The sequence below is a fragment of the Gallus gallus genome, chromosome 12, assembly GCF_016699485.2.
Source record: "Gallus gallus isolate bGalGal1 chromosome 12, bGalGal1.mat.broiler.GRCg7b, whole genome shotgun sequence".
Lineage (NCBI taxonomy): Eukaryota > Metazoa > Chordata > Aves > Galliformes > Phasianidae > Gallus > Gallus gallus.
In genome coordinates, this window is record NC_052543.1 from 17088322 (window position 1) to 17113202 (window position 24881).

Consider the following 24881-nt stretch of genomic DNA (forward strand, 5'->3'; position numbering starts at 1 on the left):
TTGCTTTGCATTGTGAGCACACCTGGATTTAAGTGTAATGCCTCTGCATCTCTTTGGCTGATTGCCCTGATTTTAAGGTCCTACTTCTATTCTTTCTTTTTTCATTGTGCATTCAAACGTCAGTCATTTCTTTTCCTCCGTCCTCTCTCATATTACACCACCTGGTTGATAAGAATCAAAGAAAGCATGCAAAGAGCTTGAGTGAGTGATAGCAGTAACTTTGCATTGTGTTACAGACTCTGTATTATTTGTTTTCTACATTACTGAAATAGAGCACTCAATCCTAAACTTCTGGTAGTCAGTCTGCTTCAAAACCTCCTCACGTGCCAACTGAACTGCCTCAGTCCTGCTCACATCAAAGCTTCCAGGTGAAAAATCTGTCAGATTCCATTTTTTCCCTTTTTTCTAATTTTGTGGAGCAGCAGTTTCAGTTGAGCACAGAACCATAATTGCAGGCATTCTCAGCTCTCTGACCACAACAGATTCTTGAGAACAGTGATGTGGGAGAAAGGGAAGACATGACTGCTGTGGTCTCCAGCAAAAGAGTCAACAATCTTTCCAACCCTTTGTCTTTAGCCATTAATTATTTCTTATGCTCACACTAATTGCTTCTGCTTAGATCCTTATATTTCAAGAATAATTTCTTTTCATGGAGACTGCCATTATCTCAGATAAATCTCTAACTAGATACAAATCAGCTGTGCCTCTTCGTCACAAGCATTTGAGTCTCATTCACTGATGTCAACGTCTGCAGTTGATGTGTAGGATGAACATTAGAACGTCTCACACAGAAGCTGAAAAAGCTTCGCCTGCTTCCCCTTCCCTTCCAAGTGTGATAATATAAATAAAATGCCAAGTCTTCTTCAGAAACAAAGATGTAAACATTTAGAGGACAGAGCAGCACTGGTTGCCTCCAGTACCCTAAAAGTTAAGCTGAAGGCAATCTCAAATCCATCTAACTTGATTGGAAGTGGATATTCAGGAAATGATCAGGAACAACAACGGATACGCACAAAGCAAATCATGTTCTACATGAACTAATTGTAGCAAACTAGATTTAAACCATCTAGGCAGAGGGACTATCAAATAAAATAATCCTACTGAAACATAACACTGAAATATTAACACCGCATTTCAACTATTTGCGGATGCTTTGGAGGAGCATCCTGAAGTATTGAGGGGAAGATGTGCAGCAGCAGAAAGCTCCAAGGCACTCAGCTCCCATGGCTCTGCAGACCAAAAGCAGTGCCCACATTCTTGCCTAGCCAGATTAAGTCGTTGTCAGTGTGGACAAGTCCAGGTGGCAGTAAGGTCACCTTCCTTTCTCAATGCTACACAGAATAGCAATAAGCAGAAGTGCACGCATAGTACGAACATCTGCTGGAACTGCTTTTGCTTTTCCTGACTGCATTACAATTTCAGCCATTGCTGGGCTGTATGAATACGCAGTTTAGAAGAACTCTGCTTGTTTTGCCTATAGCCTTTGTATAAATCATTTATCTAGCAGAAAAGAGCAGCACAGCAGTGATATATCCTATGTTTTTCAAACCATCTGGAAGACCAGGTCACGGTGCCATAACATTCCCACTAACCACTACATGTCAGGGATCTCAGGCACACATGGCAGGGACTGTCAAGATATCATTACACAGATCTCCATCCACTGAAAAATTATTTTCCTTTTGCCATGTTTATCAACAAAGCTGAAGTTATGCACAGATATTTCCATTTAACAAATACACACTGCAAGGCTTCTTTACTTACTGGGATGAAATTATTCCATCAACCTTAGTGGGATCCAGACAAGCCCACATAATAGTTCTCTCTATCTCTTAGTTACCCATGGAGTTTTTCCCACTGAGGAGGTTCAATCCCCTTTTTTAATCAAGTAAGACTTAAAAAAAAGTCACCTAAACCTCAGTATTCCGTAACTACCCATAATCCTATGCCATACAATGAACTCCCAGGTAAGATGTTCTACAGTCAGAAGTCTGAGTTACTCAATACTCTGAAATTTCCTTCACAACTGGTTGAGAAGTTTTCATGAAATCCTATTTTTTTTAAGCTTTTTGTTTTGTTATTTTTTCTTCTCTCCACGTGGGGAAAAGTTCAGTATGGCCTCCCTCTGTCACCAGGGGAGGCTTAAAGAGAGAAGTGAGGGAAACACCAGAGGTAGAAGAGCAGGAAAAATAAGATGGATTATAATTTTTGTTAGCTTTTAGGCTGAAGCTCTCAAAATCTGAAACAAGTTCCTCAATCTGTCATTGCTATGTTTCATGTGATCCAAGGAAAATCACGTAGCGCCAGATGCAGAGACAGGTAGGCACTTATAAAACTTCAGGTTTAAAATACGAGATATCTGGATACCAGGTTATGTACTGCAAGCTAGATCCATGAATGACTTCTCTGCAACAAAGAACACCACATTCCATATGCCCAAAAGAGAAGAAAAAACCTTTACAGTGTTGAAAAGAGTAAGCAAGCCTGTCTGTGCTGCATCTATACATCTACAAGAGAAGAGATGTTCACAACTTACCCCTCCAACCTTCTCAAAATGAGAGGCATCTTTTTTGAAGTCGGTGAGCGTCCCATTGAAATACCATGTGAAGCTGATGTCCAGTATAGGATCGTGCTGAACCTGGCAAGGCAAGATGACACTTTCTCCAACAGTGACATCCATGTTCGAAGGTGCCAAAATGATCCTTGTTGGCTCTGAGAGCAGAAAAATCAGTTATTGGATTTCTGTAGTACTAAGACTTGCCTGCCACTAATGTTCTACCATGTTCTTCAAATCTGATTAATGACAGTCACTTCAAATTATACAGCTGGACTATAAATGCTACCGACTGACCTCTCTTGTTGGAGCACTGTACTGTTGCACATTTACCAGTGGGAGTTTGTTGAAACTGAAAAAGTAGCTTTTAACCTGCTGTGTACAGACCAATATACCTCACCAAGCTAAATGCACTGCAACCCACAGCAATGAAATTACCATTCAGAAGCATGTGTGGTTCTCAGCAATAACCCATATGTTTCGGAGCAGGATGCTGTGGTAGCAGCCACGGGGAAGATTAAAAGGTGGGAGTGGAGGAAGGAGATAACAAAACCTGGAAACCAAGGGAAATCTATATAGGGTAGGACGTGTTGGGTATCTGGGTCTGTATATCATATAGAACATAAATAGTGCCATTAAGAAAAGCAGCTTACAATTCCTGAATCACACAAACAGAACAAATATCATATACCGTAAATACTGCAAAAATTAAATTTCCTTCTATAAATCCTTTGTACATAATTCTGTTATTTGTATATAAAAGGGCATGAATCATTTAGAAACAGACTGAAAATCTGTAGCTGTTTCTTCACTGAACAGAATAATTCTGTTTGGATCTATGAGATGTATGGGATATGCAATGCAGTAGGATATTAGATAACTCTGCATTTAGAAAATCTTTTAGTTATTCCCATCTCTAATAAAGAACATCATGAGAAAGACAGTCTTCAGCTAAACTTCACAAAGCACTCGTCCTTCTCAGCCAGCAGTTAGTAATGGGTGTCTCAGAGGAAGGGGCAAAAACTCTTTTAACAGCAATTATGTACACAATTAGCTTTTGAAAGACTTCATGTTTTACTGCCTGTGGGGTCCCTGAGCACTCCTGCAGCTGGAGCTTCTTCCACATCTTTTTCCATGAGCAAATAAGTGTATAGTTCCTTAGGGCTAAAGAGATTTTTGGACGTGAACGTATGATGACTTCTAATATTTTTGGTTGGCATGAATTTCATATTTTGTTCTTTTGTCAAGTTAAATAAAAAGAAGTGCAGCAAACTTGCATTGTTTAGTATTCAGGTAACTAAGTGAGAGTGTGGAGGAAGGTGTTCAGAAACTCCTCCTCTGAGCTCCCAGGGCCAAGAAATCTCTGTGCCAAAAGGGAGAAGATCCCTCAGTCTCTTTCCTCTCAACTAACCAGAGATCAATCCTTTTATTCTTATATATTCTTAAATACGTATTGTGTCACACTTTACTTTTCAACACATCTGGTGCTTGTTCAAAGAGGAAATTCAGAACTCATCTGATGGCAGGCTTCTGTTGCAGTTCAATGTCAGCCTGACCCTCTCTTTCCAGCCCACCTACCTGTAACTACTAAGTTTGTCGTCCCACTGGCTGTTCCAAACTGGTTTGTTGCCACACAAGTGTAGCTTCCAGCATCAACTTTGGTCACATTGGTTATTCTTAGCCCTCCGTCCTTTAATAATGTGATTCTAAAAAAAATTACAAAGAGATTTTGAAAGTTACAGCATTGTTTTGTTGACAGAATGTTTGAATACTCATTTTGTTACACTGGTATATCGAACTGCATCAGTTTCAACATGGTATTTGAAGGTTTTGATGGTATACACTGATTATAGGTAACGTGAAAAAAAAACAAACAAATACTTCTAAAAAAATGTTAAGCAAAGGAGACTCACATTACTGATAGGTATGCAAGAACACCAACATCCCAACAGTAGAGCTGAGATCCTAGACAACAGCAGTGGAGGGACCTAAAGGCAAGGATAATTTAATACCCTCTTTCTGGTCCTCCCATCCATCATATCCTTACATGCAGACCCTTCAACCAACTCTTCCCTGAGATAACCTGGAGCTGCATACAGACCTGTACAACTGTACGTAACTGTTCAGAATAACTGGGAAAAAAAGCAGTAAGTAACAGTTTCCTGATACATCTGTCCATTTCAAAGGCATCAAATGAATCACAGTGATGCTACACTGCCATTGCCCCAGGCAGCTTAGCTAGCAGGCAGTTTGGAAATGTCCCAGACACCTCACAACCGGCTAAAGAGAATCAACAGAACAGCAAACATTAATACTGGAGGCAAACCTCTAACCGCATTAGTTGGCGAGTCTTACGCAGCTGTCAAAGTACACATCATCTGAGAAGGCAGCAACGTCCTGAACCTGAATACTGCTATCTTCCCTTTTCCAGAAGGGTCAACAAGGGTTTTGTCTTCTTGCATGCATGTGCTGCAGTGTTAACCTGCTTCTTTATTCAGTACAAAATTAAATACACATCCCTGCCACTCCTTTTATTTTTAACGTATGTGAGTGAAATTAGTATCAATAACTTGTCCCAGCTGAGATTCAGTTCACTACAAGAAGCAGATTAAGTCTTCAGTATTAGTGGGAATTGGGAGCACTTCCTTCTCAAAACTTCCCCCCCGCATGGAGTAGGCAGGACGCTCAACTGAAAACACAAGTTCCTTGTTCTGCCATTCACACACTGTACCTAACAGCTCTGTGTGAGCAGCGCTCGGGGTGAAGCTGCACGTGCCATGGAGCTGACCAAGGACAAGGTGAGCTTCCAGCTGCAGTGCTGGGCAGACTTGCTGGACTGCAGGCAGGCACAGCTGGGGCACACCTTGTGTGGCATCTCATGGCCAAAAGGCAAGAACAGCTGCAAAAACAAACAATGACAGCAATGACAAAGTCTTAGATCAAACAAACTATAAATAGGACTGGGATATAGAATAGAAAGTGTCTGTTGTTTAATTAAAATGAAAGGAAAACACATTTTTAGAGTGCTCTGAGCTATCTCAAAGCCTAGCTCATCTAAACCAATGAAGCAAGAGGCTTATTAAAACCAAGCCATAGTTTAGAATCAAGGTGGTTTTTTTTTTTCAGAATAAAAAACAACAACCACCACCCAACATATCAATTCTTGAAAAAAATGATTGTTGAAATCTTTATGGCAAATTAGAGCAACTCTTTACTTTTTCAATTACAAAGCAGTAAATGCAGCTCGGCTTATCTAAACACAACACCTAGCAATAGCTCTTTCTGCTACCCCTTTCTGCTACCACGACCTGCATACTTTCTGCACCAACAGCAGAAACTTTAAGCCCTGTAAAATAGAAATAATTGGCTGAATAACACTTTGGCACATGTGCATTAGCACAACTGGAGACTGGCTTAGGGACCTATCTGCTCCTCAGATCAAAATGTGATTGATAAAAATGAATTCATTCCCACTTGAGTAAAATTGTAGAAAATCAATCTTTGAGAAAACTCTTCTCCAGCAGTCAAAGGGATGGAATGAAGAAATACAAAAGCCAAATGTCCTAACTCATGTCCATGTTCTCATGCTCTTTGATTGCTGTCAAAAGAATAGGAGTGGACTTCAGGGTTTCTGATTTGAGAGACAAAACTAGGGGAGCCTTCCTATCCCACCTAAATTAGGAACATGGATTTGGCAATACAGACCTTCCAGCCAACTGAAGGTACAGTCTCCATTAATTCTGCCCAGTACCCCAGGTGTGTTTTACTCATCAGGTCATAACCAGCCATGCAGAAAGCCAGCTCTGGAATGAGAACATACTTCTAACACTGACATGTTATTTTTACTACAGTTGCAGACTGCACCGTATTTCCAGTACTTTCAAATACTGGGAAAAATATCATGGGGGATTAGAAGGCACATGATGCTCCAGGATGTCAGTCTTGACTTTCCTGTATGTTGTCTAAGAACATCCCAGCTATTCTGCATTCACTGTCCTCACTCCTGCTTACTCAGACAGCTGTGACTGCATTATATAGAGGCTTACATATATTACCCTTACTCGTTACAATTGTGTTAAATAGAAATGTTGGTGCAGTACAACCACCCACCCAATGAAGGACCAGCAGATGCCTCAGGATCCAGGATTCCAGCTCTTCCAATGCAAGGCTGCCACTTGAAGTTTTGTACCATTAGTGAAAGCATTAATGAATGCAAATTTGTTCATCTTCCCGTGACAATGCTTTATTACTAAAATAACAGATAGCCAAATTAAATCACTGCCTTTTTATATTTGTCAGATTGTTCAGCAGAACAGCCCAATATTTTAGACCCTTAGTGATCTGATAATAAATATAAACATATTACTTTCCAGTTCATAACTCTTCAGTACAAAGGATCAGTGGAAAGTGGGTCAAACCAGCTTTTTATATATCAAGCAAATTCCAACTAAATTAAATCAGATTACTTAATGAGAAAGTCAGCCAAAATAGGCTCCTATTGAAGCACTGGTAAGTAAATGCATTACTTTCCAGATCACAGCGTTTCAAACTGTAACACAAAATGAAGTAAAAATACTTAATTTGAACTGCAGAGAAGATAAAACCAGTAACTGAACCTTGTACAGATTATGCAATAATTTATCAGGAATTGTACCTCATCTTTTCCTTCCCCCTGAACTTCACGTCACTTCATCACAGTGAATGGTGCTAAAACTGGGAGGTTTTTTGAGAGACTTGCATTGGGATGTCTGTTAGGGAAGGTAAAGTTTGCAACATCTTTTCATCTTTTTCTGCTCTTAGTATATTTTCAAACATCTAGGAATGCAGGTGGATGAGCTTAGAGATGAAACACTGCTCTGCACCAACTCGAAATCTTAATCTTTCTCCAGCCATACATTAGAGCCATAATATAAAAACATTTAACGAAATCTAAAGGGGCATCTTGGTACACCTACTGTTTTTGATGGAGATAAAGTGAATGCACTTAACCTTGATTAAAACATCTAATGCTCTTTTTTGAAATGCACATTAAGAAATAAAAGCTCATCCATCTGGAGATGGGGGCTTTCAACAGAGAAGATGGAAGGCTTCCCCTCCCAGAGATGCTGGCCGCTGTGATCTGCTATCAGGAAAAGCTGCTCCAGAACAGTTTGGAGTAAAAACAACCAGGATGTGGCTTAACAACTGCAGACATTTTTCAAAGGCCTTACAATATAAAATGATTGGAAAGAACAGCTTGAATAAATACAAGCTGCTTCTAGCCCAGTGATGCACACAATCATAACATGGTGTAAAAACAGACCTATGTCGGTTAACCATGGATTCCCACAGTCAGTACCTGATCTGGAAGCATTCTTGCTAATTCCTGACTATCATTCTCATTGCGTCCACAATGATTTGTTTCACAGTTTCAAAACTGCATTTTGGAGAGGAGTAATTCCTGCTTCAGTACCCAGTTCACTTCATTCCCATTTTATGCCTTTACTTCTGCATGCTCTACATTGAACCACATGCCTTAAGTCTTTCTGCATTCCACTGTTGTTCACCACTGAGTTCTCTCTAGTCAAGTTATACTTAAAAAAAAAAAGATGCATGGAATATTTTGCAAAACTAACAAGAAACAAGACTGTATTCTTTAACACGGAGCAATTTCTCAGTCCAAAGGCTCTCAAATCCATTTGACTTACACATTCTCCCCTCTACAAGACGTATGAGATTCAGCTCATTTAATTAAAATTTACTGAGTCATTATCCAATTCTTCTACATACTGAAAATGCAGCACCATTTAAAAATAAATTAGAAATACAAGCAACAGTGCCATCAAAATGAAAATCTTTCAGGCTTTACAGAAGTAATGTGATCAGTAACCCCAGTGAAACATAAATTCACATAGAACAAAACAGTAGGAATACTCTGAAGTAGCACTTGACTCTCCAGCAGCAGAGCACTGATGCAGTGTGCCTGGGGCTGTGGGGACAGGACTGTTCTGGCACAACCCCCAGAGAGGACAGGCTCCAACACCTGCATGAATGCACACAAAAACCAAAACATCCCACTGCCTGATGTTCAACAAACTGTTCTACACTTTGCTGAACAAACAAGTCCATTACACCACAGGCAAACCTACCAAACCAAGGCCACTGTGGTTCTAACTGTTCACAGACAAATACACTGGGAAAACTGTACATGTACTTATCCCCACGGGACACAGTGCAAGAGCTGTACCCCCAAAGGAACCACCTTCTGCAGAAGAAGCAAACAGCTCCCCATACTTTCTGAAGACTGCAATTGCCCTGCTGGCTCTTCACAGGCAAACTCCAACTGACTCCATGTATTTCTCACAGAGTGCTCCATGAGGGAGCCCAAACCACACTGCACGTCTGAGGATCGAACACTTTAAGCTCGTTCTGCCTCTCCTAAAGGTAAAGCATATGCTGCACCTCTGTGCCCAGCACGATCCCTTTAGGGAAAAAGGGACCCTCTGCCCCATCCCCACACAGACCTCTCCATCAGAAATTTACTTAATGGCTGAAAAATGTACAGCTAATTGGAAACCCACTCCTGAATTGGAAGAATTGTAGAACTGCAAGAAATTCGTGAACTGCAATTATTCATAGCAGACAGTAATGAACTATCGTGCTTTCTGCAAAGAATCACTTTTCTCCTTTGCTCTGAAGGAAAGTGGACTCCATTTAGATTAATTCAGGAGCACTGTCTTGTTATTACATTTCCTCTGTAAGCCAATTATGTGTGCTGTCACAAATACAGAGGGGCCATATACACCTTGGGCTGTATTTTGGAAATACCTGCACTTTGCAGAATGAAAAGGTGCAATTTGTGTTTTCAAGCAAACACACAGACGTAAGCAGGCAGCATTATGTGTGCTCAGAACACTGTCAGGAGCTGAACATCACTTTCTTCCACTGATACCATCACCACATCTGAAACCAGTGGCTGCTGCTTTGGAAGGGCAGTTCGAAGCAGCCACTAAGACTGTGTCTGGTGTCTATCCAGAAAGCTCCCTAAGTGTAACTCCTGGCCAGAACAGACATATGTGGAGCCCTGCGTGGTCCATGCACATCTGACAGCTCTGAATATCCTGTCTAACCAACACAGGTTATCTGCTGCTGACGGGCAGCTCCAACAGAGGCAGGAGCAGGAAGGATGCCTTCCTCTGTGTTCTTTGAGGAATGATGTAAGGACAAAAGCTAGGAATTTTCCTACAAGGAGAGAACTCTGTGCTGCATGCCTGTATGCATGCTTACAAAAGTTATCAGAAAAAAAAACAACCAAGTATCGTCAAAAAGCAAGAGCCTCACATAGTGTCAGCAAACACTGTGGCCACGTGGCACAGACTTCCTCATGAATGTGATACGATGTCATTACAAGACAATGGGAGGTTTCACAAAGAAAGAAAAACCAATAAGGGACTTATTTTGAATGAGGCTGTGCTTTACATTCAGGCACACAGCCAGCTAGCAAGTCTGTGCTACTGTGTCAAGCTCTATAATGACGGAAACCTAATTTCCTGCCAAAACACCAACACTTGAACACATGAAGACTATTTATTGTGTGCCCTGTGAAGAAAGAGCGGTGGCTGCACAGACCAAGACGACACAAGTATTCAGACTTGGTGGGTACAAGGAGAACCCTCAAGCCATACAATGGAGCATCCAAAACTACTGATCTGACAGCATCTTCCCGATTCAGAAAATCCCAAACAGAAATTCTACATGGTGTTTTACAGAAATAGGATTGATTTCGGTAACAGCATTACATTTTTAGAAGTTACTTTCTGTTCTGTCCCATACACGCCACTGACAACACACAGTGAGGAGATACAGTACCCACGTGGGCACAGTGATGTGGGTATCACTTCCCTCAGCATTCACAATTAACTCACAATACTTGTATACAAGAGGTTTGTTGTTTCTTCCTAAAGCACATTACACGTTTGTCAATATTAATCTGTCACTTTTCAGCTCACTGGTCTCAGCTCGTCACATAATTCTTGCAATTACAAAGTAAATCTTGAATATTTTCGTATGGCTTTCTATTGCATCTACAGGTTTGAGCCATCTTCATAATATTTTCTCCATAAAAGCCAACAGAGTAGTAGAACAGAAAAAAAATATATTAGAATGGTAAGAATGCTAATTCTGGACCCCCAAATTATTAATCCTTGCTAAGTAGCAATCTCTTCTTGTCTCTCAGACACATTATCACCATGGCTGTAGCACACCTCCTTAGCAGTGTTTTCAGACCATTTTGTTGAAACTTTCCAGGTTTTCTACCACTACTTTATCTTCTCAAATTTACATCAGACAGAAAGTAGAAGCTGGCTCCTGACCTTAAGGAAAACAATATATATGCACTCTCAGTGCTCAGAAAAAATGAAAAGCAATGAACAACCACACTCCTCCCACAAGACGTTTCGGAGAGATTCACAATTATATGGATCTACAGATGAAACTACTGAATTAAAAATCATTTTAGAAGTTGTTTTTTTTTTTCTTTTTTTTCTTTTTTTTCTTTTTTTTCAATTAAAACAAATAAACCAATATAGACTCGATACCTTTCATTTTCGTGTAGCTGCTCACCTCCCTTCTTCCAGGAACATCTGGCCTTGGGGGAAGCTTTTGGTTTGCATTCAAAATCAACTGTGCTGCCGATCTGAACCTGAATCATTTTCTTCATTGGATTCTTGGAAAAGTCTGGAGCAGAAGCTGAAACAGGAGGGATGTACTGACAGTAAAATAAAGCATCCTGAATTATATTAACGATTCTACTATTTAGCACTTAGATGACACATCTCAGCTTCCAAACATAATTAAAAACAGGAATGAATAAGTTATTTCAACCAGATCTTCTGTTGGGCAATTACGCATCTCTTCTTTATACTGGTTAAAAAAAATGTGAATGTCTCACTTTTGCAAAGCATGCCACCTAAAGAAGCACGCACCTAAGATCACTGAAGCTCACTGGATACAACATGCCTAACCACACTACATCAAATCTCATTAAAACTCAAGGAATGTGGTGGATTCCACTTTTGTGCCAAAGTACAATGACAGACCACATATATTAAATGAGAGAAAACTACAGCACAGCTCATTCCATAAGAGCACAGGTTGGATGAGCTAACAGTTAAGAATAGCACATGGCTTCTATCTATGGCAACATGGAAGTTTGAAAGGAAATCCAGGATTTTTGGAGAATGAGGCTGAGGGAGCAGTTAGTGATTGAGGGTAACCTTATACAATATAAAAGGAATAACTCATGCCCAGAAGCACTGCTCTTGTAGGCTTAGTTTTGATTTCAGTCTTTCCGTGTTGGAGGCAGAAATTGCACAAGCATATTAATGCATGTGGCAGTCTGCAAGTTCACTCTTTTCCTCAAATAAACGGCTGCCATTTATTCTAGACTCCCACATGCATCATTTGAATGATTGAGTGACAACTTCTTGTCCCCTCAATCAAGGAAGGCTGCCACAAGAGCAGCCCACTGCACTGCTCCCCTGGGAACACCAGAGGCACAACGCAGAAGGTCAGTGCAGCTGACTGATGTACCGAGCCAGGGCTGTGTCCAGACCCTGCGAGAGGTCATCTCCAGGCCTGTGTCCAATCCTCTGTATCTGCTCTTTCCCTAATTAATAATTTATCTGTGTTCTGTTTTAAAGCAATGAATGACTGGACTGCAAACCATCTGGAAACAGATGAGTAAAATCTTCTGCACTGCAGATAAAATGATATTAGGTTGACAGAAATGTTTACTTCGACAGCATCTGAGGGAATTACAAAGCTGAAATCAGGAGGTGGAGTACTGGGCAGGTGGACGGTGTGTGGAGAGGGAAAAGGAGGGCTGTGATTTAGTAGAAAGGGAAAATCTTACCTACAACCCTGAGCTCTGCACTCGAATAGATGACACCGTGTTTATTTTCAGCTATGCACTGGTATCTGCCAGAATCTGTCAGATTTAGACTCGATATTGTAAGTGCGCCATTTTCAATCTGGATCCTTCCCTGAATATTAAGAAAAATACCTTTACTGATGATGTATTTCCTGTGAAAATTTTAAGATAAGTAAGAAATTCAAATAGGACAGCATCAATGTGACAAATGGGGCAGATGTAGCAGCATATATGTAAAAACAGTTCTAAAATAATTCATATGACAGCAGTGAGATTTGGCAATACAGTGGATAAAAATCAATTCTTCACACTTGCCCAGTTTCACAGAGGCTTTTTATTCTCAAATAGCCTTGCATTTCTCCAGGAATGTGGACATCGTACGAGGAAGACGAGAGCATCCAAAACACACAGATGGCACTGGCATTTTACACTATTTAGAGATTTCACACTTGCCATTTGTTAATGAGCTCTCTGTGATACTGTGCAGAAAAAAATCCAACAGTCATTAAATGGAAGACATATTTAGGTGCCTTAAGAGCTGACAAGGCTACTGAATGAAGAACAGGGTGCTTCTCACCCTGATGCTTCCTGAAAAGCTGTCTTCTTACAGTGGGAAGCAAGTGCTTTGGGATGGAGTGATAGGGATTGGTGACAAGAGGAACCAGTGACAAAGACAAAACCCACAGCTTCTCCTTTGGGGAAAGACATAATAACGGACAGAAGGACAAACCATTTTCTCAAAAACATCTGCTCTTCTGGAGCAGCAATGCCTAGCAAAGGTCCTGGATGTGGCTCATCAGGCTTAATACAACAGCACTCACTCTGCCCTTTCTGCTATGGGCTCACACTCACAGCTGGCCGCAGTGAAGGGCAAATCCAGCTATCTCCGTGTAGCCAACACAGCTCAGCCCCTTCTGTGATGGATCCATTCCCAGTTAATTGCAAGTTAGACAAAGCACAAAACAGTCTCTAAAAGTAACAAGCCTAAATCTCCATGTCTTGATCCTATTTCTAGCATCCTGAGCTCCTGTTGTTATTCCTCCTTACAAAAGATTCATTTATGGGGAAGGGGAGTTAAGTGGAATAACCGCAGCAGGAGATTTTTGTGGAGCAGACCCAGCATGAAGGAGGATTATCACAGGAGCTGAAGACAACTGATCATGATACACAAAGAACTCTTCTTCTGCTGTCTCCTTGGTGCCCGCCTTCAGTGAGTCAGTCCTACAGTGCACAGCCCTCAAGCGTTTCCAGAGTCATGCTTATTCCCTTACATCATGCCTTCAAGGCTTGACACCAATGCTCCATGGTGGAGAACTGGGAAATCTGAATGAGAAAAGGTATTTTTGTACTTACTGAGGTTAAAAAAAAAAAGCACATTACCTCAGTGACACCATATAATTTAGTAACAGCGCTCTTAAATCACCAATATATTTTGTACTCCATCACTGAACCTGTCCACAAAACACTACCATTCCTTTTAGTGAGCATATAACTATAACACCCTGAATGCTAAGAATTGTTTTTCAGTGCTCGGGTCATTTTTCATAGCCATCCACTGAACTCACTTGAGCAGTCCTTTCTTCAACTCTGGGCACCAACGCTGTGCACAGAATTGGAGCAGTCTTGACAGCAGTGGCCAAGGGCAAAATGCCCTCCTGCTACAGGCTACTGCCCCTAGTTTACATTCCCAATAACCTGGATTCAGCAGTTTTCTGAATGCACACTGAGAACTAAAATCGATATGGGTACCAGGTGGTTTTCTGCACTTCTGATCTGGCAGACCTGCTAAGTACATTTTTCCCTGTCACCAAACGTGTGACTTTCCATTAGGTTAACAACAGTATTAAAACAAATACCAATGTTACACTGCTCTTTATCTTTCAAACACTGCAATTTTTGCCATCTTTTCTCAAGGAGTTTGCAAATGCTTTCTTATTACCTTTAACAGAATTCCAGTAGCAAATGTAAGACAACCATTTAAGTTCTTTATCCCTCATTTACAGTTGTTAATATATAATTAAAATTAACTTCCTTCTCCAGCCTTTCTTTATATAATTATTTCCAGGGTTCTACCATGGCTCTTTAATCTCCTTTTAGCTGAGTTATTTTCGTACAGTATAATTTATCTTTGTGTTTCAGATATTGCAGCTTTTGATGTTTCCTTATGGATGCTCCTAACGAACAAACATGAAAAAGTATACAAAATATTTATCTGGACTGTTTACACAGTCTTTCTGAATTCTCACTGCTATGTGAGGTAGTGCTAATTTTGCACACCATTGTGCTCTTCAGAAATGAAAGTTACCTCTACTGACAGCTGTTCTCCATTCTTCAGCCACCTATATGATGGTTTTGGCTTGCCACTTGCTCTGCAATCCCAGTATAAGGTATCCTCTACGGCAATTTCAGTATCTTTTATCATCTGGATCCAGTGTGGTTTTGCTGCAGATGAAATACATATCAACAAGGAAGACCCTAAGAAGTTGTACCACCAGAGTCTCTCTGGTTCTGCTTCAAGTCACTAATGAAAGAAATTACTCACTGCTCCTTCTAAACATTTTTATTGCAAGTAGTAAAACAAAAGAAAATTGAGATGATATATCACTAAAGCTGAACTAGTCAAACCAATATTAAAATCACTAATTCAGGAGCACAATCAACACAAATTTAAAAGTGAGGTAAATGTAAGACAAAGACATTAGCAGGATTATTGGAATTAAATAATTGATGCAGCCAAATCATCAAATTAATGCTGAAGAGAATCTCAGGATCTCTGTTTCTGGATAATCTAAGCATATTACAATGAGGCTACAGGCTACGCTTTTGTTCCTGCAACCAACAACAAAAGCCACATAATGTACATGAGAAGCAGCCATGCAGGTAAATATTTACAACAATATTTTCTTCTAGCAATACTTTGGCTAACACATTGAAAGCATCAACTTCTGAAGCACAATAGATACTTGAAATTTAATCCTTCATTTCCTTAAACACAGACACTAACACTATCAAATCAAAACAAAAAGAAAGAAAGGCGATGCCAATAAGAAAATATCATTATTTTATAGATGAGTGATGGAAGCACCTAAGGTCAGATTAATTCCTGTTGAACTTCCTACTACAATAGTGTTATAGCAGCAATTAATTCAGACTAGGGAAATTAATGACTCGCCTATGGTCACAAGGGAAGTCTGCAGCACAGCTGAGAGCTGAACCTATTCCATTGCCAAAGGCACAGGACCAGCAGCAGATCATCATTTGGATGAGGACTGGCATTCATTTCACTAATAAAGATTTGTTCATATAAATTCTCTCTCCTTCTTATGTTCAGAACAGACCTCAACACAGTCACATACTGTACCATACTTCTCGATACAAAGGATTAATACTATTTATGAATAAATATTCAGGATTATCTTCTCACAGAAAAGTGCACTGCATTGTATTAATTTAGATACTAACTTAGGAGGCTTTGAAATTCAACCCGTATTTGCTGACAGTGAAACCTCCTGTTACTCCTTTTGTTTTGCAGTTATCTTATGCCACATGAGCATTAATGCCTTTCACTGATTTGAGGTTCATGTATTTTCTACTCTGCCTTTATCAAGGTCAGCTGTAGAAGACAGGATAACCTGATCTTCGTGTCAGACAAACATACTACGCCTATTTTACTGATATTAACGTCGGTTAAATATTGAAAGCTAACACTGCTCCACTGGAGTCTAAAAAAGGAAAAAAAAAGAGTCATTACTTTATCTCACATTGCCACTCGAAGTAGTTGTCCCATATGTGTCAAGGGGATGAAAGCTCAAGCCTCCATGTCAGCACGCTTCCTGCACTTTGCATACCTAAATATTTATGCAACAAGCAACAGTACCTGAATTATTGAAGGATCCATACATGTGCAATATTTCACATCTGCTGAGTATCTCCACTTGAAAGTAGGTTAACTGTAGTCTATTTTCAAGTTCACGATCTTGGATTCGGTTTCATTAGAGGAAAGAACACTGACTTCACTGTAAATTTGCATTTTAGGACTTTTTGTTTTAGATAATCTCTATAGGAGGGCACTCCTAGTTCTCCAGGGTGTATACGATAGAAGCATGGCAGCAAGAGCACCACTCAGAAAAGAAATGAACACAGCTTCAAAAGCCACAGTGTGTGGAATTCATGGTGCTTGATCATTTGCAAGAGCGTTGATACAGACTTCAGTGGTTTCCTTGAGGGAAGGTCTTTGTATCTTCCAATTACTGACCAAGGAATCCAGCAGCAAAACAAATACTCTTTTCAATCTTCCACATCTAAAAGTCTCTAAAAATGACTGTAGAAAATATCAGAAATTCTTTGAGAAAAATAATTCAACTAACCAGTTCAAAATTGAACAGACAGCATAAACAGAGCAATTACAACTGGAAGTATTCCATGCAATGCTCTGAGTCTTAGCAAAGACGTCCACACTGCAGCAGCTGAGAAAACAGCAGACAAAAGGTCACGTATTAGGAGATCTCCAGTTCCTCTCAGAAGATAGACACTGCTTTCCAAGCTCAGCACCACCCTTCTCATCCACCCTGCCCAACTGTACCAGAATGATTCTGAACAAAGATTCCTCTTGAGGTCTTGTCACCATCAGGCAAATGCTACCTGCTTAGAACATCTGGCTTCACTGGGGAGACACTAACACCTTATCTGTGCTCCTGAAGGAGGACTGTAACGACTTGGTATGAAGCCTTGTCCTCACTGAGCTGCTGCATTGGTTTGGTGCGTAGCCACGACCTTCCTGAGGAGACACCACTCCTTCATCCTTAAGCACAGAACAGGCAACTGGGCAGCATACCTTCACTGAGATGAAAAAGACAGGTTGTCCTCTAAGCTGTGAGGTTGGAAGTTGCTTTTAATGGAGCATGTAGCGCAGTGTTTAAGATCATGATAAGAGTCTGTGCTGTGAGTACTTGCAGTTCTCTGGAACTCACAGCGCTATCTTCATGAAAGATGTGAAAAAGGTTCCCTTAAGACAAAATACTTGTAGGTAACTGAATTTCTAAACAACGTCACCCATCAGCACTGTGGTCAGTTAGCTGTAAAAGCACCAGCCTGTATTTTGCTTCAGTTGTTATTGCCTCATATATTCCTTGTAATAACTCACAGTCCCACAGGCATGAAGTAATACAAGTGTATAATTTGATGAAATTTAGCCTCGGTGACAAGGAGAAGACTCAGTCATCTTTTCCTGGGGTGAATATGACCGCCTTGTTCTCCAAGCTCAAAGGCCAGGTGAAAACAGCTCTCACTTCATTAGACCCTGGGGAATCCCTTTAGGCCATAAGGCAAGAAAGACAATTCTTTTCAGAAGTTTAAGACATCTCTTTACGATGACTGTTCCGGGGTTTGGTGAGAGTGAAGACCAACTGCAATGAGTGGAATGGGCTGAAGCTCTTGGAAGCAATCGCTTGGGGCTAACGCTTTTCAGAAGCAGTGTTGAGATGTAATTTGTAAGCAATTTGGGGTACCTTGCAGTGTCCTCAGAATCCATGATGCATGCCAGCAGGAATATTTAAATCCAACTTCCTTCAGAGTAAGAGGCTCCAATAAAAAGCTCCTTTTTAATCCTCTAAACCGCAGGAAGAGCATGACAGCATTCAGGAAAGGCAAAGCTTCAAGACCATGATTTCTATCTAGACACTGTACTCTCCCAGGGAGTGCTAAGGCTGCCATACCTCTGCCTGGAGGCAGAAGACTACAGGACAGTCCCTAATTAAGGCTCACATATCAGATGCTTGTATGGGCCTTTACTTTGAAAGTTACAGACTGAAAGCCCATCTAGAAATCTCTTCCACAAACACCTTAGGATAGCTCAGCAGTCAGGCAATAAATCAGAGTCAAAAGGCACTTTCCATAGCTCAAGCAAAAGTGGCTATGAAGCATACTGGGAATTCACAACGTTTTGCAAAAACAGAAAATGTAACCTCCTTTTTTTTTTTTTTCCCAAGGTAGTATCTCTCAAAGTCAGACTATGACACTCATACTGATGCCTACAGCAGAGATCAGCCTACTTTTATCTCAAAGATTCAAGTGAGTTTAAGCACAAATAACTTTTTCTTTCTTTGCCCAAAGAAGCATGTCACAACTCCCATTCACAGATACCTGAAAACACTATTTATTTATTTATTTACTTGTACTTTCATTCAAAATACACATGCTCTGAAGCTTTCACTGCACTGCTGGGGAACGTTTAGCGTGCCAAAAAAGTTGTACGAAGGCCATTAAATTATTAGGCAGCGTTGACAATTGAACTTCAAGCTGATCAAAATCAGCTCTTCCTCAATGTTGTTCAGCTATTTACAGTTCTACAGCCAATGACTTGAGAACCTCCCCATAAATAAGACAGACTCGGGACAAAAGCTCTGAACAATGATGCTCTTCTACATTGAGCAGTAATGTGTCCCCAGTGTAATTTCGAGGGTATGTTCTTACCATAACTCCAGTATTTTTTTTTTGTTACACGTATTTTGTATTTTATATGCAAGCTATTTATTACTGGAGGTCTGTATTTACATAAAATGGAAACCCAGCCAAGTGAACAGCAATGGTTGCTGTTATAAGCAAGTAGAAGCGACCTCGCTGGCTAACTTTGACCATCAACACCCTGATCAGCACAATTCACCTCTGCTATTCAGTCCAATACTGCATAACAAAAGCAGAACAGCAGACTTTTTTCTCCTTGTTAAACATTTTACCTCAGTACCGTCAAGCATGAGTTCCGTTAAATCAACGCGTGCTAATTAAGAGTATTTTTCTTCAATTACCCTTTAAATTAATTACTTTACATATCTCCACCATGTTACATGTTGTTTAATTGCATCTTAAAATGCAAAAATGTAACTGTCTAATTTATTCTCATTTTTCCATGCTATGAAAAGTCATGGATTCTTTCTTCTTCTATTATCTCTTTATGAAAAAGGGTAATGACAAATGAATGTACTACTGAAGTGAAAGCAAATTATTTATATATTCAGGTTTTATATTAATTCATAGTTAGATAATCTCATCCTATATTTAGCACATTTTGAATTCCACTGAGGAGAAAAATGTCATTAAACACATGTTGGAACTGCACAGGGGACAATGAACTGAACACTTGATGTTGGGCTTTTCTTGATAAAATCCTTCATGAGGAAAAAGGAAGATTAATAGTCTGTTAGTAATGTTATGAAAGAGCCCAGAAAATGTTTTAGAATATCTATTTGAATAATCAGCTCAGCTATGTCTTTAGAGTTGCATTTAAAGCCCACAATGAAACTAGAAAACAAAAGAGCCTTTTTTTTTTTTTTTTTGTAATAGTTACAGAATTTCCAAACTCAAGCATAAAATCCATTTTGAGGTAACTACTATTGGGCACGACTGAAGTTGATCCTACGTTCAAGTGCTTTATGACTTCAATACCAGGATTCATTATGGGAAGATGAAGAGGAAGGACAGCAGAGTAAACACAACTGATGGTTAAATCAAACAACCAGCACTGAAACCCCCAACTTTCAGAATTCAAGACTTACAGTTTAGAATCACAGAATCATAGAATTGCTCAGATTGGAAAAGATGTTAAAGATCATCAAGTCCAACCACAACCTGACCATACTACCCTAACTCTAACAACCCTCTGCTAAATCATGGCCCTGAAATGTTTCAGTTGTTCCCTAACGAAGCAAAAGAATATTTCACGCTTTCATTTAGGATAGGCTGATGTCTCAGTTACAAATAATTTTTAAAATCTAGAAAGACAAGAAAATCCTGTATTTTTAGTCAAATTGCACAATTTTGCTTATATTTTTTTCCATCTGTGAAAAAAGCTTTGCATTTTGTTTCACTAAGGCAACACAGAAAAACGTTAATCCCAACTCTTTTTAAAGCTTTGTTGGGAATCCAGATACCACATTATCTTCAGTTATAGAACACTATTAAACTACAGCCAGAACAATTCTCCTAATTCTCAGAAAGTTTTACAATTATCCTGCCCTGACTACAGAATTGTTGGTATTCTATCTGTAAAAAAGAAAGCAAGTAACAAAATAAGAAAGAATACTTAATTCTGCAGAATGGGTTTCATTAAGCAAAACAAGCAAAATAAAACAGTTGGAGTACCATTAATGCCATTGCAAGTCTCATTATTTTCTTCAGTCTAAAGAACAATATTAGGGATTGATCTAGGACAGGCATACATTAATAGTGGAATATTAACTCTACTCAAGGGTTCAGATTCCTTTCTGGATTTGTAATGAAAACGTTCACACTGAATATTTGCAAATCACAACTTACTTCCCTTAGAACTGCAACTCACTTGCTTTTATTGATTAGCAACATCTTTTATTTGAGATCAGTGCCCTTTAACAACAGAAAAAGAACTTTGGGAGTAGTGCAAATACTTCAAAAGCACTCACCTTCATAAATACATTATAAGAACTAAGGAACAAACCAATTCTATCTGGTGTGTGCTTTACAGCTGCTCTGATCCAGAACTGCTGTAGGATTGGTGAACCAAACTGAAGTACAAACCACTGATCACTTTAAACTTTTGAAACAGCTTTATAAAAGCCATATAATGAAAAGTATATTGCCAAGTTTAGAACTGCAGATGACACTGACAGAGAAAGCATCTTAGCTCTTTTGTCCTATGTTATCTGATACCTAAAAGATCTAACTAGAACTAGCATATGCAAAATTTAGTGTAACTATTTATTTGGAAATTGGAGGGGGAATATCTTTTTTCCTTCCACTTTATAACTTGCTTCTTAAATTAAAATCATCGTTGACTGAAATCTGCCTTGCTGCACTGTTCCAGTAAACAGTAGCTTCCCACACACAGAACCAAGTGGCACAGTGGGTATGCGCCATGCTTTTTCACATGACAAAGAAATAAAATCTTTGCTCAGATATTCATACATGACGAAAACATTCCAAATCAAAGACTGAATCAGTCTTTAAATTGCCATTTACCTAAAGAAAATTAAATTTGCAAGGATCTGGCTTTAACAAAAATTGTCAATTACCACTCTGTTGCAAATCGCTCTAGCTTTAAACCTCCAACATCATGCTTTGCTGATATTCATTTCTCTCTATAGTCTTAAATGCACAAGAGACTGTCAGTTTTCCAGCTATTAAATTTCCTATTATTTCATTTCTTATTCTAGAATATATTATCCTATTTGTTTACTCTTTTAAAAAGTAAACTTGTTGGGTTTTTTTTTGAAAGCAAAGAACTGGCAATATCCATCAATAGCAGTTTTATCTTCCTTTAGGAAATGGTTATTTCCTGAAAAAGTGAGGCCTATACAATCCCCTGAATAAACCTAATCCACTAGAGATTTACTTTTTCACACATGCACCAATCAAAGGTGCTAAACATATGCATATATCATTCCAACATTTTACTGAACAAGCACAGTCACTTCCTGCATTACTCTGAGCAATTCTTTTGAATGTGGACATTTATCAAAAGTGTTATGCAAAACAGTGGTGAAGAAGATATCTTTGTTCTCTGCAAGAGGCCAGGAACTTTGATGAACAAATTTGCAATGGTATTGTAGAAGCTGTAAACCCCAAACTAATTGATAGTGGTTTATATTTCATGTGTAAAGAAGGATAGGATAGAGGGATTGAAAAAAGTTTCCTACCGTAGTAAGTGAGACGTCCTCTTGCAATGTTTTTTCCTCTTGAATTTTCAGTAATACATTCATACAATCCTGCATCCTCTTGCTGGAAATTAGGTATTTCAATCATGCCATTGGATTTCCTTAGCTTTATTTTGCTCGGAAATGGCATACCGTCAGTTCTTCTCCAGTTAATCTGAGGCACAGGGCTAAACAGAAAGTAATGGGATTTCAGTAAACAACTTCGCTGCAAGTACTTGATTGTAAAAATTAAGTACTTAAACTAATATGCAATAAAGCCCCAAAGTGACTAAAGCTTGCATTAAAAGTAGTATTCATACTGTACATGACAGATGGTCAGACAGCATGGTTACTGATTCGCATATGCTGTTCTGTTCCTCATGCTATTATTTATGGCATCAGATTTTTCACGAGTATCTGAATGTCCAATGACTGTAAAATTTCCAGTAAATCACCACCGGCCTCCCCTGAAGACAGGAGAGATTTACCAGTGTCCTCAAGGGAAGGGGAATCAAGGCAAGCCCCAGGTTTCATCCTAGAAGAGCCATTCATTCACTGATACGTAAACTTTCCCTCACCTGGCTGGGGAATAGAAGCAATAGCATGTGATTAAGTTACCATTCTGGAGTTCAAAACTATGAACACCTGACAGAGCTGCTTGCAAATAAACTACAGAGTGGTTACTAAATACATTTACAGAAACATAAATGCACTCTCAAATCATTTACGAAGGAGAAAAGATATCAATTTTGTGTGAAATGTCATTGAGAAGAGGAATGCATTTTAATCTTGATTTCAGCTATAAAAGAAGGACAGCATTAGGAAAGCATCAAGTACATTTAACAGTAAAATTCAGTCCAAATTGTCACTGACTTCAACAAGAGTTCCTTTACACTGAGAAAGCAGAGCTACCTCAAAGGACATCTGCAAAACTCACAGATCTTGTTCAGGAGAATCTGGAGTGAAAAGTATGTTCCTGCATTGCAAACATGCACATTTTAATTCTAAACAACAACAGAAGTGTCTTCAAGGCTCTTTCACATCTTATTCCAAGGCAGTAAATGTGATGGTCAAAACTCAATCTTTGGAGAAGACTACCAAAGAGATGGTGCCAAATGCCCACAGACGTTGTGCAAATGAACTCCAACACACTTCAGCTTTGCAGTATGGGTGAAGATGAGAACTTACTTTCCTAGTGCAAAGCATTCCAGTTTCACAGTTGAGCCTTTCGCTGCAGGAAGTGTCTCAGGAAACTGAACTTCTATTTTGGGTTCGTATTCTCCCATCACACCTATGCAAGACAAGTGAGAAAAGACATTTTTCATTTTTGAAGCCATCATTCTCTAAAACACTGAATAACATCACATTCAAAACTTATTTCTCTTGCTCTCCATTTAGAAACTCACGCGCAGTGACCTTACAATGAAATCACTGTCAGATGTAGCAGAGGAGTGCACAACAAAAAATAGTTTATCTTCTTACAAGCAACCAATACTATGAGACTGCACCAAAGGTTATACTGCCACAGAAAATGTTCACTGGAAACTAGCTGTTTGTAGCACAGTGGAAGTAGTGTTATTTAGAGACTGAGAAAAGGAAAGCCATACCATCAGTGCGCAGCACGAGAGGGGTTGGTGACCCGAGGACCTGGCTGTTTGTCACAGTGCTGGTTACGACACAGGTGTAATTTCCCACATCTGATGGCTCCACTTTGGCGATGTAGAGGTGACCAGTCTCCTGAGACACAAATCGCCGGCTGTCCTCTTGGACAAATGATGGATACTCGTTGAAGATCCAAGCAAATGACAACTCTGATTGGTTATAAAAATAAAGAGGTTTGGTAAGGTTGTTTTTTTTTTTTTCCTCTGCACATTTTTATCTTCATAGGCTCTTTATTTTACCCCATATTATAACATTATTATATATAATTTTATGTAAAAGGACCAGAGAACCAGTGACAGAAAAAAAAAACACCCCAAAGCATCGAGAAAAACATGAAAATAGTTCCAAATCTTCTACCATAGAATTGTAGAATCACAGAATGGCCTTGGTTGAAAAGGACCACAGTGCTCATCTCATTTCAACCCCCCTGCTATGTATGTGCAGGGTCGCCAACCACCAGGACCAGGCTGCCCAAAGCCACATCCAGCCTGGCCTTGAATGCCTCCAGAACCTCCATGGGCAACCTGTTCCAGTGCGTCATCACCCTCTCTGTGAAAAACTTCCTCCTAATATCTAACCTAAACCTCCCCTGTCACAGTTTATAAGCATTCCTTTTTGTCCTATTACTATCCGAAAGTGATACACAAGGATCATTATTTTGATCTACTCTTTTACAATTTAATATGCATGGGAAGAGATAGCAAAAATGAGACCATACTTTGTTAAAATGGAAATATCATTTATTATCCACAGCCCAGCTACAGATCTGAGAGAAACGGCACCGGTGTATGCAGCTGAAAAGAACATCCAAAGATCCATAAACACCTGGAAGAGCTCAGCCCACAGCAGAACTACATTTTTCGTAGAAAAATTTGATCTCTGCATGAAACAGCAGTTCTTTATGGACACTTTAAAGGAAAACTTCACTTGAAAAGATAAATCAAGGAGATCGGGCATAAATTCCATGTAATTATTTTTCTCTGAATACCATTCTGAGCTGTGCAAAAGCCCCTTCCTGTGAGAGGCCGTGTGCCTGTTGCATTCATATCCTACAGAATGAAAGGAAATTAATTTTTAATGGTTTCCCAAGCAA

The 24881-nt window shown here is 39.5% G+C and overlaps 1 protein-coding gene across 2 annotated transcripts in view; it reads right to left on the reverse strand.

Annotated features, from left to right (window-relative positions):
• CNTN3 (contactin 3) overlaps window positions 1-24881 on the reverse strand; it is a 90477-nt gene that overhangs the window by 10549 nt on the left and 55047 nt on the right. For both annotated transcript variants that reach the window (XM_015293225.4, XM_414433.7), the window contains exons 4-11: window positions 23734-23937; window positions 23315-23417; window positions 22130-22314; window positions 14770-14906; window positions 12447-12576; window positions 11131-11281; window positions 4133-4260; window positions 2537-2712 (exon numbers count right to left, since the gene is read on the reverse strand). In XM_015293225.4, the coding sequence (XP_015148711.2) occupies window positions 2537-2712; window positions 4133-4260; window positions 11131-11281; window positions 12447-12576; window positions 14770-14906; window positions 22130-22314; window positions 23315-23417; window positions 23734-23937 (1214 nt within the window). The remainder of the gene's footprint in view (window positions 1-2536; window positions 2713-4132; window positions 4261-11130; window positions 11282-12446; window positions 12577-14769; window positions 14907-22129; window positions 22315-23314; window positions 23418-23733; window positions 23938-24881) is intronic.